The sequence below is a fragment of the Recurvomyces mirabilis genome (genome assembly GCF_035927965.1).
Source record: "Recurvomyces mirabilis strain CCFEE 5264 chromosome Unknown scaffold_46, whole genome shotgun sequence".
NCBI classification, from domain to species: domain Eukaryota; kingdom Fungi; phylum Ascomycota; class Dothideomycetes; order Mycosphaerellales; family Teratosphaeriaceae; genus Recurvomyces; species Recurvomyces mirabilis.
Window position 1 is genome coordinate 2,571 of NW_027041980.1, and position 14,848 is coordinate 17,418.

A 14,848-nucleotide genomic window follows, 5' to 3' on the forward strand; every position below is an offset into this window, starting at 1 on the left:
GGCAAAGACTTCCAGGTAATCCTGTCTGGCAAAGGTATCAAACCTCCTGCCGGAACCCACGTATCAAGCTGACTACTGCCTCCACTACAGGCTATAGCGTGGGCTTCGCTACCGACCCGAATTCCTACTCGGAAGCCGTCTCTAAGTTGATCTTCGGGTATTCCGTCAACTCCACAACGGTCTATTATACTACAGCGTCGCAGCAGACTACGGCAACCCGTTCGCGGGCCAATCCTTCACCTTGACAGGTAACGACGGGTGCACCACCGTCAACTCGCCTAATGGTGTGACTTATGCTTGCTCTGATACATCTAGCCTCGTGTTCACGCTCTGGGGCTGAGAGCGCAGCCGAACACCGTGGGTTACTCGGGTTGTGTGACGCTGCGAATGGATCTTCCAGTTCGTGTTGTTGCACCGGATCTGTCGACAGATCAAGGGAGCAAGCAAGTGTACTTGATTGGAAGAACCGGGGTTTCTTGATCATATGAAGGTTCGATCCAAGACGTCTGTGTTCGCTGCGAGTATTGTAGGTTACTTCATCACCATATACTGTAGCAAGATCATCTTCCCGAGTATCATGGTATCACAAACTCCTCCTCATTCATGAGACCATCTACGATGAAATCAGCCCCGACACCTGGCACACAAGCCATACCCAGAAAGTTGAACACGTCCTTGTGCCGCCTCAACACCAAGAGGAAGTCCGAGCCCGGCAAATGAAGCAGAACACAGCCGAGTGACATTGTCCACGGTGCCCAGCCGATCAGGCCACCAGCCGTCATGAACGCCTTTCCTTCTCCCGCACCTTTAGTAGCTATGCTGTCCAGCACGAAAGGTATGCGCTTATACAACTGCTCCGTGTCGGCAGTCTCGAGATCAAGACTCAAGTCGCAGCGCGATAAAATTACACGGTTGTGCTCAAGAGCCTGCAGAATGAGAGCCTGGCCGAACGAGGATGGTATCTGCGATGTGCCTTCAGGCTGAAGTGGAGGTGTCCTTCCGTCATCAGCCACCACGGATGAGGCTGGTTGTGGAGGGATGAGAGCATATAAGGATTCAACACCCACATCTTCTAGTAGCTCGATCGAGTCATTCGAGCACTTCATTCTGCATACTGGTATTGGCTTTGTGCATACTACCATATCAAGCAGAAACCCTTTCACGGTGAGCCTGGAGAAGGTCTTGTCAAGATTGAATTTATCAGGATCGGCCTGAACTCGGAAGTCGATCCTGGACTACCAATTGGGTATCTTAGCGGATATGAAGTCGACCGCCCAAGAAGGTACCCTGTTCTCCGACGGCCTCTTGAGCTGAACATAAAACAAGGCCTCCAGATCACCGTACCGTTTGATCGAAGCAAACGTAGCCTTTGCCGAGACCTGCTCGCATGTAAGATTGTAATCAACACCGATCAGCCTCGCCTCTTCAGCATCAATCAGGCCAAGCACCGAGTGTACTCGATCCCTCGGATCGGTCGCTTGTGGAAGCCCACTGTAAGTAAAGAGCGCATTGTAAGCATCTAGCAAACGCTGTCCAGCGAAATCACTGCCGCGGAAAGCCTCGAGTATATTGAGGCGGTGCTTAATATCGAAGACATCCACACCACATCTGTCTCTCGCCTTGGAGATGATGCCAGGACTCACCACCATTACCATATCGTACGGCAGAGTACTACGGCTGTATTTGATCTTCGCTCTGCCCCAGTACAGGTGAACGTTGCGGGAGAGGATAAATTCCTGGACGGTCCATGCACGACTGTACCAGGGGGGAACCCGATCCGCCTCGTGATGTTCAGCGGCCGCCTGCACAGCGCCAGAGTGACTTGCCACATACTGCTGCACCATCCAGTAGATGTCGCTGGTCCAAGAATGCAGGTAGTACTCGAACGACACCAGAGATGCAAACACCGGGCGTAGGTGTATTGAAGATGTCCGTTCTGATTCTCCCAGCCATACGATCGTATCTGTTGCTGTTCGATAGATGTCACCCATCATTGCCACCTGCTGTGACTTCTCACCTACATCGTCCTGATTAATGCAGATCGCATCTATCCAGAGAGTGGTAATGTTGCGTTCTTGCCGTATCCTACGCAAGCCCCTATGGAGGTTGTCCGTGATCGGCATTCCATGTGTGCCATCCATGACCACTGACCGGCCTTCAGTACTTGGACCCCAGACATAGGAAAGAGCTTTATATGTTGGACTAGTGTCCAAAGAGACTACTTGAATTGTGACAGCAAGCGCGTCATGCCAGCTTCCAGGTAAAAGATCCAGTATCCGGGTCTCCTTGGGGCCAGAGACCTTCACAGGCGGATACAAAAGACGGTGCTCAGACGTTGCCATGGCGGCAATCCCGCTGGGACAGCGACGCTTCGATGCACTGGGCTTGGAAATTTATCTGAGTGTTCCGGCACCATAATGCTCTACTGTGTGCCTCTATGTTGTGTTGGGAGTACGGCAATCATGGTTGGATCCATGCCAGAATAAGGCAATGCTGATGACCAGGCCGTGGAAAGCATCATCTTCCCCAGGGCCACATCGTCGGGGTGCATCAAGTGCAGGCTTTACATCGGACATCTGCCATCAATAATAGGTTGATTGGCAGAAGCAACGCGAAGTCGAGCAGCGAGTCACATGTCATGCCGCTAGGACGAAATGGGCCGCCCCACGTGCACGAATCGTCGTCTGCGTCTTCGCCTCAGACACATGAAGCAGCTGCCTTCTACCAACATCATAATTCCCCTTCATCGCCTGCCTCCACCTGCGCCTCTCACGCATCAGACGCCCACAACCCGCCACTAATCCGGATGATGGCGACCAACCCCAAGTACACGCCGGTGCCGGTGAGGGACTCCCTCGACGAGCCCGCCGCGCCCAGCTACTCTCAAGCGCCACCCTCCTACCAGGCTGAGGAGCCCGTCCCAGGAACTGCCCGCAGCGAAGACGACAACGTCCCCGATGACTTCAAGTTCGGTGGGAGCGTAGCCGAAGCCACACTGCCCATCCGTATGCAATTCATCCGCAAAGTCTACGCCATCCTCACAGTCCAACTCCTCTTCACCACCGCCTTGAGTGCCGTCAGCTTCTTCAGCACGCCGTACAAGAATTGGATCCAGTCGAACCAATGGATGATGTGGGCGTCGTTGTTCGGCGCCATCGGGTTCATGTTGCTCACGTTCTGGAAACGGAAGAGTTATCCCACCAACCTGATCTTCTTGGCTGGGTTCACAGGCCTGGAAGCCTACTCCATATCCGTGATCACGAGTTTCTACGGTAAGCACAATATTGCCCAAAGATAATGACACAGTAATACTAATCATATGCTTGAACAGAGTCCCGCATAGTCCTCCAAGCCCTCCTCTTCACCCTCGGCATCTTCCTCTTCCTCACCGTCTTCGCCTGCCAATCGAAATACGACTTCACAGCCTGGCAACCCTACCTCTTCGGCGCACTCTGGATCATGATCCTCTTCGGCTTCATGGCCGCATTCTTCCCAGGCCACAGCAGCGCCGTTGAGTTGGGATATGGAGTCGTAGGAGCGCTGGTGTTCAGCGGGTATATTCTCGTGGATACCCAGTTGGTGATGCGACATTATCATGTGGAGGAGGAAATTGCCGCGGCGATCTCACTGTACTTGGACGTGATCAACCTCTTCTTGAGCATCCTCAGGATATTGAACAGCCAGTCGAATAACTAGTTAGGACGGTACGAGACTAGGTCGTATGGCTCATCATGGGCAAGAGTATGCTGAGGCTAAGCGTTACGCATGAGCGTCAGAGGTTGGATTAGACTGCTCAGATTGACAAGCTGTACAAGAATGCTTCTACCTTCAAGATCTATATGTATCCTACACAGCTTACTTCGACCTCAGTACACCCTCGAATGCCTTTCCCTTATCTTGCGTGTTTCCCGGTCCCTCAATCACACTCCTCACCCTCTTCTCGAACGCATCAATCATCTTGTCCGCGATCTTGGGCGCCGCTGCTGCACTAAGAGCAGCATACATCGGATTCGCGAATTGGTAATCGATAGTGAGATTTACCTCCGTCCTCTCCTGACTCGGTATCTCGCTCGTCTCATTGTGGTTGTTATGTGCCGTATCGGGATGTAGAGCGGAAAGAGGTGGTGGTTTGTACGGGTAAGGTTTCAGTGTCCATCTCGTTAATATCGAGGAGATTTTTGAGTTGGCCCTGCTCGCGTCTGACGATGTGGACTGTGACCGTGGACTATGGTGTGCAATATCCTTCGGATCAAGTGTTGTCTCCGCCTCTCCACTCACCGCCTCGACCACTTGCTCAGGTATACAATACACCCTCGAGGTGAACTTCTCGCTGACATCGTTATTAAATCCAATTACCAACGTCGCCTCCTCGGGATATTCCTTCCCATCTGAAGCAGGTTGTGAGTGTTTTGTGACGACGCTTTCTTGGCAATAAGGTAGGAAAGTGCTATATGAGCCCACGTCGGAGATGATGGCGTAGATGAGTTTGCTTGGGTATTGTAAAGTGCGCGTTGCTGTTAGGGATTGCGGGCTCGGTGTGAAGGGGTTGGTGACGAAGGTGCGATGATGCTGTTGTTGAAGTGGCTTGGCTTGGTGGGTTGTTCGTAGTACTGCTTGTCGACTTGCGAAGAGCAGGGTTTGGTTAATGGCAGTAGCGAAGTGGGAGATGGGTCGTAGGGTCTGCATCATGAGCGAGGGAAGAAACAAGGGATAACAAAAGCAGTGAGCAATGTCGCAATGTCACAATGCCGCAGAGTGTGGGGAGGATGTGGTAGGAGAAGGTATGTAGCAACACGAAACCATGATTTCATACCATTACATAGACTTTCTTAGCGCATCGTGCTCGGCTGTCAAATCCCGGCGAGATGTTGCAGCGGCGCGGGCCATCTCCACGATTCGATCGGCAGGCACGCACGCGAGCAATTTCATGCTTCGACTTCACTAAATCTTGAATCTCTATCTGACGCACTAGCGACTCTACCATGGCGGTCGACAATATCGATCCTGCTGGAGCGGAGGCCACACTACCTGTGCGACGGAAACAGCCAAAGCAACAACTGTCCAACGGCATGGAACATATGCGGAATTATGTTACCGTCTCCGAAGCAACGCCACCGCCACCATCGCAAATCACAGCAGGCGAAGACGCATATGGCGTACCCGCGACATACGAGCCCGTCCGCAAGCCTGCAACGACAGATGCCACCGAAAACAACCCACACAAGCGTAGCGATCCTTTCCAATTCGGTACCCGCTATCTAGAGGAAGGCGACGACATCTTCGCTCACAACGCCTGGGACCATGTAGAAGTGGATCCTCAATATGCGGACTTTATCGAGCAGCAGACTTCTTTCCAGCGAGAAAATCAAGTCAACGACTTCGACAAGAAACGCTTCAACACCCAACCAGAGAAATGGTGGGATAAGTTCTACTCCAACAACCAAGCGAACTTCTTCAAGGACCGGAAATGGTTGGTGCAAGAATGTCCCGTTCTAGGCGAAGTTACAAGGGAGGATTATGGTGATGTTACGGTGTTGGAGGTCGGCGCTGGCGCGGGGAATACTGCTTTTCCGATCCTGGCTATGAATCGAAACGAGGAGTTGAAGTTGCATGCGTGTGATTACAGTAAGAAGGCTATCGATGTCATTCGGGCGCAGGAAGCGTATCAGATGCAGGAGCCAAAGGTGTTGCAGGCCGATGTCTGGGACGTGGCAAGCGATGAATTGTCTCCTGGCTTGGTAGCCGGAAGTGTCGATATCGTCCTTCTCATCTTCATCTTCTCCGCCCTCTCACCGGACCAGTGGCAGCAGGCTGTGAGGAACGTCTTCACGTTACTGAAACCCGGAGGTGAAGTCTTCTTCCGGGACTACGGACGAGGAGATCTGGCGCAGGTGAGGTTCAAGAAGGGGAGGTACTTGGAGGAGAACTTTTATGTGCGTGGCGATGGAACCAGAGTTTACTTCTTCGAGGAGCAGGAGCTGCGAGACATCTGGACCGGCAAGCCACCGAGCGGTCCCATCGACGCACAAGGCAACTGCGGAGATGATGCTTATCGGTTGGCATTCGAGATCTTGGATCTGGCAGTCGACCGGAGGATGCTGGTCAATCGGCAACGAAAGCTCAAGATGTATCGGTGCTGGATGCAGGGGCTGTTTCGAAAGCCGGCTGAGCGTGGAAAGTCTCGAAATCAAGTTTAACGATGCACGATCTGCACTCGGATACCCCTATCGTACGCGACACAGTAGCGGGTGACTCGGCTTATGGGTCAGGTCTCGGCATGTACGCTGCTCATGGACTTGAAAAGCGTTTCCCTGCGAAGGGGTAGACTACAGCATACTTCACACAACTCCCCGCTCAGCAGTATTTCACTACCAGGCTCCTTAGCTCAGTGTAGTGTACAGGCCCAACAGTCCTCCCGTCAGATGCAACGAAGCTTGGAAGTAGTTCTGAGCCGCCCAAGTCTTCAACAACCTTACGACCTCGATATCGATACCAGCTTTGCTCTGCAGATCATGATCTGTACTGATAGTAATGAGCCGGTCAATACCACCTTCCATCGCGAACGCGGTGAGTGAAAGCGTCGTAAACACGAGCACTGCGGCCGTCCCATACATCCGTCGCTTCTTCTCATCTCGGCTTTGGTATGCAAGGTAAGCATTCGATGCTATAGCGATAGCTGCGATGGGCGCAATCGTGGAAGCGCCTCGGTGGTAGATCTTCTCATACAGGGGCGTGAGGACTGCTGGCGAGTTACCGTACAGATGTGGCTTCACATTCTGGCTAAACGTGGAGTTGTACGCGCCGAGGAACATGCTAGGGAAGGTCCCAGCCGTTTGGCCGTGAGCTGGTTGTCCATAAGGTATTCTTGAATTTCGTCCAGTACGTTGGTCTTGGTAGATCTGTCCTTCTCACCGTAAATGAGCAGTAGACATGATGGCAAAGACCTGCACAGTTGCCTAGGATTTCTCAATCTTGCAGAGATTGACAACATCATATGTATAGCATTGGTGGAGTGTTCAGATTGGGTAGTAGACCACGATCTGCGTTCGGCCGCAACTCTTGCCTCCAACGATGGACATTTTGACCGGTCTACCACTGTTCGACATACGCCACATCAGCGTACTGAGCATGAATCCGTCTTGGTCATCGGCAGTCGTGAGATAGAGTCTCGCTTCGACCGCTGGAAGTAGGCTAGCGTTGGCTTCGCTTCATGCAATACCCATCCAGGTATAGTCCGTTATCTCTCACATACTTCCCATTACTGCCTTCTGTCGTCAGGGTAAGCCTGGAATCTTATGGTAACAGCAATGTAATTGTATGCATGTGCCCGCCAGAGGGCTGCTTATTTCAAGCCTCTTTATGACTTGCTCCATCCGTCTCAAATAGGTACAGTATGCCGCCGCGACAACGATGCCATCCGTGTCATCTATCTCAGAAACGATGCGATAGAGCTCGGCCAACCTGTGGTAGATGCATGCTCAGATCACTGGAGTGCACCTACATTGATAAGCAAGAACGAGCATTCGTGGATCAGAACAAGTACTCGGCCGACCTGAGCCGACGCAGAGCATCCAGGACTGCTCGTACCACGGTGAAACTGCAGCTGGGCTTGCTCACGCCGGTACCGGATGATTCTCACGACTCCCTGGTCTCGACAGCAGTACAAGGGAAGTGCAATAACTTTTCCACCCCGACTATTAGCGCGAGTGTCGTGTGGGAGCTCAAAGATCGTGTACTCGCGCGCTTTCTGGGACGATGGACTTCGGGCCTTACATGCCTTGGACGACAGGATGCAATCATCCGTGTGCACAATCAAGCCAAGCAGACAAGTCCCATTGGATGTGCTATCTTAGCCATCGCATTCGCTGATCTTGCTGTCAATGAGTCGCATGGCGATGCTGCGACACAGTCCTGCATGGCGTACCATGAAACATTGCAACAGGTCAAGAATCAAATCGCTGGTCCTCTACTATTCTCTGTGGCTGGAGACGAGTTCTTGACGGCGATACTTGCCATCGATGCATATGAGGTCAGTAACACAGCCACTGGTGTCAATGACAACCAGCTGATTTGGTCTAGATCCTATACATCAGACGTCCGGCCCCGCTAGGAGCGCATACCAGTGCGATTGTCGAGCTTCTTCGCCTACGTGATCTCCAAGCACCGGACTGCACGCACGAGTCTGCTTTCGAGCGCATTGCCGCACCCAGGATCTTGGCTCGCCAGCTGCTGTGCGGTCTGCCGTCGATGACTCGGAAAGGGAGACACGAGACTATGCTAGGCACCACCGTCCTGGATAGGAGGGTCGCGAAGCTCGTAAATGAGTCCTGCGATCTCCTCTATATGTTGAAGGGTGGTCTGTACGACTCTGCAGTCGCTCGAGCGAGTGATGAGGGACAGGCTATGGCCATGCGGAGACTCTGCAGCGTACTAGTCGACACGCAGCGCTGGCTTGATTCTGACAAGCACGTATCAAGATTATGGAGAGTCGAAGGACATGGCCTGGAGGATCAAGCTTCCCCTCTTGTGTCTGCCAGGCCATCAATACTGGTATCAGGACAGATTTGGGTGATTCGAGATTGGATCCTGTACCATATGTCTCGCATCAAGATTTTTGAGGCAATAATTGACAAGAGCCGAACTGGATGGAGCGATGTTGCAAGCAGACATTTCTCGAATACGCAGACATGCCTGGAGGAGATCTGCTCAGGCTGTAACTTCTTACTTGACACGATGCCGTTCCTGATCGGTAGTGTGGATGTCCACGGCGCAGCGACTGGTCTGCCACTAAATGATACCGGCCTGTTGATAGCACACTACCCACTATGGCTGATCGAGGGCTGCAAGTACGCTTCGCCGGATTCTTTGCATTCAGCTAAGGCTCTGCTTGGCTATATTCAGGCACAAAGAAGTCTGCGGTTGGAAAGCAATCCAGCATGATGGTCTGACCAGATCCTTCGCCAGGTCATAGAAGCGCCCCGGTACGGCTGTACTATAAGACGGAACGACGTGGACGTTCAGCTATGGGCATCGAACGAAACCCAAGTAAAGCCATGACTGCATAGTGGGTCATGCTTTGGCCCTCAACAATGGCACACGTAGGAGCAAGGTATCTGTACACCTTGTATACCCCTATCAGAGGCACCCCTGGTTTTTAGGCAGAGTCCGCCTTCGGCAAGCGCGCCACGAGTCGAAGTCTCACAGTTTGTGAAACCATCAATCATACTCCTTGAGCACACCCTCCTCAGCATCAAATTGGTCCCCATATATCTTCATCCTTAGTACCGCAAGCGCCTCTCTGTCAAGCCCAGCGTTCGTGAACCAGCCTTCCATGCTGTAGACTTCGTCACACAGCACATTTGCCTTGTCCTTGTGCTCAATAAGCTCTCCACGTTTACGCTCCAGCTCCGTTGGATCACTGTCACTGTACGCAGTGAGCTGCTTCTTTAGCGCCTGCACTTCCTTCTCCAGAACAGCTTTGGTAGCGATGACATCTTCACGACTCTCGCCCGCATCGTCGAGCATGTCTTCCTCGCTAGCACGTTGCTCAGCTGCCTCGGCTAGCTTGCTGTTGAGCTCAGAGTTAACAGTCTTGGCTTTCTCATAGGCAGCTTGAGCTTCGTCGAGAGCCTTCTGGCGGACTTTCTGATCTTGGGAAGTAAACGACCAGTACCAGTTGCCGGAGCCAATCTTTTCGACGTTGATCTTGTTTTCGTCTTGAAGGGACTGCAAGTACTCTGTTAGGGATGTCAGCCGGCGCCAACGTCTTTCTTGCGTGGCCCTTCGATCGTTCACCTTTGACCTGCACGCCATTGATCGAAGCGACTGATGGGAGAGCCTTCTCGAGGTCCTTGATACTATGTGCCACGCGAGACTTCTGGAAGTACGCCACCAAAGAAGCAAGCTTCAATGGATTGCAGTTGAGCTTTTGACCCTGGAAGTGATGTTAATGGTACTCCGCTACAGTTTATTACTGTGCACTTACCATTGTGCCCGAGTATGTGTTGTTGCGATGGCTGTCGGGACACCTATGATACTCGCAAAACAGTCTTAGCCGTGTTGTCTTGGACGAAGTGGATTAAAAGGGGGACGAATGAAGTGGTGGTAAAGTCGGAGATCGGACGAAGTGACGTTGATCTTGGATCGTTGATGCTGAGGAAGGCACGACCACATATCGAGCTACATACCAGAAGCACATATTATCGCCACTCGACTTTACAAATATTCCTGAAGACGAGCTCACGCGTTCAAGGGATAGCAGGCAAGCTTATGATGCACTCATATCGGTGAAAATATATGTTCCTCTTTTCGCCATGGAGCACGGTGCTTGACCTGCCGTCTTTACCAACGCCGTCGCTAATGCTTGCATTTCTGTCTACTCACTGCTCTCGGCGGCCTCTTTCCCGCTTGACTCCAAGCACAGTGTTCATGACTGGGGTGCCGAGGTCAAGGGCATCAATCGTGAGGCTGAGCAACATTTGTGCAGGCAAATCACAGTAGTTCGGTGTCTTCCATGTCAGTGGAACGCTCTCATCTGCCGCCGAATCCTCCGCGGCCAGGTGGCGGCTGAAACCCTGGTGGCGGAGCAGCAAAGCCAGCTATGCACAAATGTCAGCCTGAGATCACGAAAATCGCACCACCTCAACACTTACGTGGTGGGCCTTGCCCAAATCCTGGCGGAGGGAACCCTCTCCCCATCGGCGGCGCCCCAGGAAAGCCAGGAAAAGTACCCTGCCCGCCCATCGGGCCCTGCAACCCTGCCCCAGCACCTCTCCCCGCTGGTCTCGAAATGCCAGGCGTCTGTACTGCAGCAGCAGTAGGTGTTGCCGCACTCGTACCCATCCTCGCAGCCGGATCCGAAGGAGGCGGTCCATCTACCGAGCAGGATACCACATGTGCGCCTCTCACAATCGCCAGACCCAGTGACCGCCTCTCCTCCGTCTCGACGACTTGTTGTGGGGCGGTAGCTCCAGGTGCTCCAGCCTTGGTCTTGCGCTTGACTTTACGGTACTCTTCGCAGTCCACTAGGACGAGGTTCATGTGTTTGTCGAAGGCGAGCATTTGGCCCACTAATTGTCGTCCGTCATTCATTGTGGCTCGCATGCGGTAGTTGATCTAGATTGTGTTAGTACGGCGTGGGACAGAGTGATAAGACCATTTGCTTACGAAGCCTTGCTACACCACATGTCAGTCGTCTGTCCATGTCAACGCATATTCTAATGCGTGAGGAGATCTGAGAGAGACTCACCATCTTGCCCTGCTTGTTGGATGCCGCCATGATGCTTAATATGCGCGCCTAGGCACGACTGATGCTTTCTCGAGGTGTGCGTGCTTTGAGTGGTTCAGGAACGAGGAGATGCTGTGAGTGTCGAATGGCAGTATTGATTTGTCGCATTCGATACCTCACGCGACTGCATCTAGAAAGTTGCTGGCGCTGCGAAACCCGAGTCATGTGCGCTAGCGCGCCAAGGCTTTCCAGCTTCGCACCAAATCTGCAAATCCCGCTTCTCGACATCGAAGCCGGCAGCGAATGAATTGAATATCACACACAGCCATAGCCAGGACGTGACGACTCACTAGCATAATGGTGAGTATACTCGATATATCAGCACATACATGAACCACCAATATCCGACTTCACCGAGCATATAACACGCGCACAAGGGCTGGTGAATGGCAATCACTAACAAACAATCTTCCTACAGGCAAAGGGACAATCCTCAACACAGCAGACCGAGGGTAGCGGCAAGGACAAGAGCGGCAACCCCATGCGCGAGCTTCGCATTCAGAAGCTGGTCCTCAATATCTCCGTCGGCGAGTCTGGTGATAGATTGACAAGAGCGGCAAAGGTGTTGGAGCAGTTGAGCGGTCAGACACCAGTCTACAGTATGTGGAATTTGCAGAGATGCCAGAGCGAGAGTAGGCGAGATGGGATAAATACTTACACATTGCTGCAGGCAAGGCTCGCTACACCGTCCGTACTTTCGGTATCCGTCGTAACGAGAAGATCTCCGTCCACGTCACCGTCCGTGGCCCCAAGGCCGAGGAGATTCTGGAGCGTGGCCTCAAGGTCAAGGAGTATGAGTTGAGGAAGCGCAACTTCTCCGAGACTGGCAATTTCGGCTTCGGCATCTCTGAGCACATCGATCTCGGCATCAAGTACGACCCTGCGATTGGTATCTACGGCATGGACTTCTACTGCTGCATGTGAGTGGAGGACGACATAAAGTATTTGAAAGGATGTGCACATGCTGACATATCTGTTATAGGACCCGACCAGGTGAGCGTGTCGCCAAGCGCCGCCGCTGCCAAACCAAGATTGGCTCCTCGCACAAGATCGATCAACAAGAGACCGTCAAGTGGTTCAAGAACAGGTTCGAGGGTATTGTGAGGTAAACACAAGAGACTCGGATGTGATTTGTGGACTGCAACGAGGGACTCTGCAAGAGCACGTCGATGAGCGTTCATCGGACTCGGCGCAAAAGAGCATGGTTGTTTACAGTAGCCTTGACAATCTACAGCCGGCCTATCGGAGCTTTACTGCTTCCTCTTCTCATGCTTGAGCAAGATCGTATAATGGAGGCTTCACCATAGATGTGACATGCCGCTTAACCATTGATCGCTGTCTCTTTGCTTCTCCCTGAGTCTGAAATGCCTCGTTACTCGCCTCAACACTGCACTTCTGCCACTCTCGCCAAACTCGCGCACGGGACCTGGGATAAGGGCTATCATGCCCACAATATGCCAAGCTGACCATGAAATGGCTGCGCATGTGAGTGGGGTGCCACCGCGAATTGCCCCGTGATCTATTGCTTAGTGCTCGTCATGCGACTGTTGTGCTTGCAAGGGTACTCCGGCCTCCCCTTACAACCGTGAGCAATCTCGTGATCCGCCATGTCAACTTCGTTACGAGAGCAGTTGCAAGATTCGTGACTGTGGGCAAATGCAAACAAACTACGTAAGCTCACCGATCGTCACGTAATTCTCCCTCAGGGCATGATAGAGTATTGGTGGTGGAAAGGTATTCATAGCCGAGCAAGCGAAAACTCCATCACTTCTTTCTGCTCGCCGAGATTGCCTATCATCTCATCATCGACGGCATGCAAAGTCATCACTTCCAAGTCACAGATGTGCTCCTTTCTCGGACACCTCCAACTCATCGCCGCAATAAAGCGACCCATCGAGGAGCAGGCTTCCTATATCCAGGAGAGTTGGTCTTCAGAGCAATGCTTCCATTGGAAGCTGGCAACACAGGCACCGTGGATTTCACCCACAACCACCGCCCCGTGAAGAAGCAGGGTTATGGGTCGGGTGTAGGTCGTGGCTGCTCCGTTGTCTTTTTGATGCCGAAAGAAAAAGGAGGACGAGGTGCAGTAAGTTGATATACGGGATTTTTCGCGCTAGCGCTATGGCTCGTGCGTGAAGATGTCTGAGGCATGAACTTACAGGCACGCGACGTGCGCCGCGTGAAGTGTTTCATCGCCCTGCCATCCTGCAATCTTGGCCATACAATATCTCATTTGTGTTCCGACGGAGGTTGTTTATGAGACGCAGATTGGCGCGGGGAGACGCGAGGTGTATAGTAGTGAACAGGTGAAGTAGGAGTGCGTGATAATTCTTTCCTTCGCCATCTTCTCTGAATATTGCCCACAAGAAAAAGTGCAAGAGCAGGCCTCCTCACATTCCACGATTAGCGAGAAGCACCGGCAGGACCGTCACGATGCGGAACTTCATCTTTGAGACCTGCGCCGCACAGGTGGCGTGCCTGTACCTGCTGTTCATCTTCCTTGGGCGCGTAGAGGCCGATCGGACAACCACGACTACAATAACATCTACCACGACTGTTCTCACGGTGACAAGCACAATCACACCCAACGGATCATCCATACCCTTTACGACTACACAGACAGAGACTCTCGCGGGCGAGACAATGGTCTCTTCTTCCTCCGCCACGGCTACTCACTCTACGGTAGGACCTGCAGCCACTGGCGCAATGTCTTATACTGGGGATGCCTTCCAAGCTGCAGTACTGAACAGCACGAACTATTACCGAGCTCAACATCAAGCAGGCGGATTGAGCTGGAACGATACCCTGGCTAAATTTGCGCAAGACACTGCCTCGAAATGTGTCTGGCAGCATTCGGTGAGTCTCGCCAGCCTTTGATCACGGCGTCGCTAATGCACACAGGGCGGTCCGTACGGCGAGAATCTGGCCGAAGGCTACGACAGCCCAGTCCCTGCTATAGACGCATGGGCTGGTGAAGAAAGTAAATACAACTATGCCAAACCAAAGTTCCACGAGTCAACAGGACACTACACACAGCTGGTGTGGCAGAATACTACTTCCGTAGGCTGCGGCGCTGTACAATGCAAGTCTGACAGCAGTGTTGGAGTCAAGGGCTGGATGATGGTCTGCGAGTACTTCCCACCGGGAAATGTCGGAGGTCGATATCGACAACAAGTCTTGAAGCCCGGCGAGAATGCGAAAGACCAGCTGGGTTTCGGTGCAGCGCCCAAAATTGGTGCTGGGAGACGGTTGATGGGCGCGCTGGTCGTGTCGTATGTACTTATGGCTCTGTTATCCTAGTTTCCGAATACCATGATGTATGGCGAGCGACGGCAGCATGCTCTCTGTCTCCATCCACTTTTCATCTAGACCTTGAGCTTGATATGGTATTGGTCTCGATGTTTCACGACACGATAGCATTCCATCACACCACCAAACTGTACTTCGTACCTGCATCGTGGCTGACAACAGCCTTACGCCACCAGATGTGCCTGCATATCAGCACGCGACAGCAGGCATATGTTTGTTGACCATGACATATCTCCTCAGCAGTGCCCGACA

At 52.6% G+C, this 14,848-nt stretch overlaps 11 protein-coding genes across 11 annotated transcripts; 5 read left to right on the forward strand and 6 right to left on the reverse strand.

The window, feature by feature from the left end:
• Positions 1 to 575: 575 nt before the first annotated feature.
• LTS14_010607 (uncharacterized protein) lies at positions 576 to 1,106 on the reverse strand (the record flags this gene model as incomplete). Its single annotated transcript, XM_064843283.1, has 1 exon — positions 576 to 1,106. The coding sequence occupies one exon, from the start codon at positions 1,104 to 1,106 to the stop codon at positions 576 to 578; it is 531 nt and encodes a 176-aa protein (XP_064689085.1).
• A 129-nt stretch (positions 1,107 to 1,235) lies between these two features.
• Positions 1,236 to 2,342, reverse strand: LTS14_010608 (uncharacterized protein; the record flags this gene model as incomplete). Its single annotated transcript, XM_064843284.1, has 1 exon — positions 1,236 to 2,342. One exon carries the CDS (start codon positions 2,340 to 2,342, stop codon positions 1,236 to 1,238), a length of 1,107 nt encoding a protein of 368 aa, XP_064689086.1.
• Positions 2,343 to 2,638: 296 nt separating this feature from the next.
• On the forward strand, positions 2,639 to 3,696 carry LTS14_010609 (uncharacterized protein; the record flags this gene model as incomplete). The annotated part of the gene is made up of 2 exons (XM_064843285.1): positions 2,639 to 3,272; positions 3,332 to 3,696. 2 exons carry the CDS (start codon positions 2,639 to 2,641, stop codon positions 3,694 to 3,696), a joined length of 999 nt encoding a protein of 332 aa, XP_064689087.1.
• Positions 3,697 to 3,855: 159 nt separating this feature from the next.
• On the reverse strand, positions 3,856 to 4,686 carry COQ10_2 (Coenzyme Q-binding protein coq10, mitochondrial; the record flags this gene model as incomplete). The annotated part of the gene is made up of 1 exon (XM_064843286.1): positions 3,856 to 4,686. One exon carries the CDS (start codon positions 4,684 to 4,686, stop codon positions 3,856 to 3,858), a length of 831 nt encoding a protein of 276 aa, XP_064689088.1.
• Positions 4,687 to 4,982: 296 nt separating this feature from the next.
• LTS14_010611 (uncharacterized protein) lies at positions 4,983 to 6,197 on the forward strand (the record flags this gene model as incomplete). The annotated part of the gene is made up of 1 exon (XM_064843287.1): positions 4,983 to 6,197. The coding sequence occupies one exon, from the start codon at positions 4,983 to 4,985 to the stop codon at positions 6,195 to 6,197; it is 1,215 nt and encodes a 404-aa protein (XP_064689089.1).
• A 183-nt stretch (positions 6,198 to 6,380) lies between these two features.
• LTS14_010612 (uncharacterized protein) lies at positions 6,381 to 6,932 on the reverse strand (the record flags this gene model as incomplete). Its single annotated transcript, XM_064843288.1, has 2 exons — positions 6,381 to 6,864; positions 6,913 to 6,932. The coding sequence occupies 2 exons, from the start codon at positions 6,930 to 6,932 to the stop codon at positions 6,381 to 6,383; spliced, it is 504 nt and encodes a 167-aa protein (XP_064689090.1).
• Positions 6,933 to 7,474: 542 nt separating this feature from the next.
• Positions 7,475 to 8,940, forward strand: LTS14_010613 (uncharacterized protein; the record flags this gene model as incomplete). Its single annotated transcript, XM_064843289.1, has 2 exons — positions 7,475 to 8,029; positions 8,080 to 8,940. The coding sequence occupies 2 exons, from the start codon at positions 7,475 to 7,477 to the stop codon at positions 8,938 to 8,940; spliced, it is 1,416 nt and encodes a 471-aa protein (XP_064689091.1).
• A 276-nt stretch (positions 8,941 to 9,216) lies between these two features.
• On the reverse strand, positions 9,217 to 10,198 carry LTS14_010614 (uncharacterized protein; the record flags this gene model as incomplete). The annotated part of the gene is made up of 4 exons (XM_064843290.1): positions 9,217 to 9,737; positions 9,796 to 9,934; positions 9,986 to 10,028; positions 10,188 to 10,198. The coding sequence occupies 4 exons, from the start codon at positions 10,196 to 10,198 to the stop codon at positions 9,217 to 9,219; spliced, it is 714 nt and encodes a 237-aa protein (XP_064689092.1).
• A 332-nt stretch (positions 10,199 to 10,530) lies between these two features.
• Positions 10,531 to 11,278, reverse strand: smb1 (Small nuclear ribonucleoprotein-associated protein B; the record flags this gene model as incomplete). The annotated part of the gene is made up of 4 exons (XM_064843291.1): positions 10,531 to 10,598; positions 10,653 to 11,115; positions 11,167 to 11,175; positions 11,249 to 11,278. The coding sequence occupies 4 exons, from the start codon at positions 11,276 to 11,278 to the stop codon at positions 10,531 to 10,533; spliced, it is 570 nt and encodes a 189-aa protein (XP_064689093.1).
• A 306-nt stretch (positions 11,279 to 11,584) lies between these two features.
• On the forward strand, positions 11,585 to 12,396 carry RPL11 (60S ribosomal protein L11; the record flags this gene model as incomplete). The annotated part of the gene is made up of 4 exons (XM_064843292.1): positions 11,585 to 11,587; positions 11,706 to 11,886; positions 11,958 to 12,207; positions 12,270 to 12,396. 4 exons carry the CDS (start codon positions 11,585 to 11,587, stop codon positions 12,394 to 12,396), a joined length of 561 nt encoding a protein of 186 aa, XP_064689094.1.
• A 1,324-nt stretch (positions 12,397 to 13,720) lies between these two features.
• On the forward strand, positions 13,721 to 14,587 carry LTS14_010617 (uncharacterized protein; the record flags this gene model as incomplete). Its single annotated transcript, XM_064843293.1, has 2 exons — positions 13,721 to 14,143; positions 14,189 to 14,587. The coding sequence occupies 2 exons, from the start codon at positions 13,721 to 13,723 to the stop codon at positions 14,585 to 14,587; spliced, it is 822 nt and encodes a 273-aa protein (XP_064689095.1).
• Positions 14,588 to 14,848: the final 261 nt, after the last annotated feature.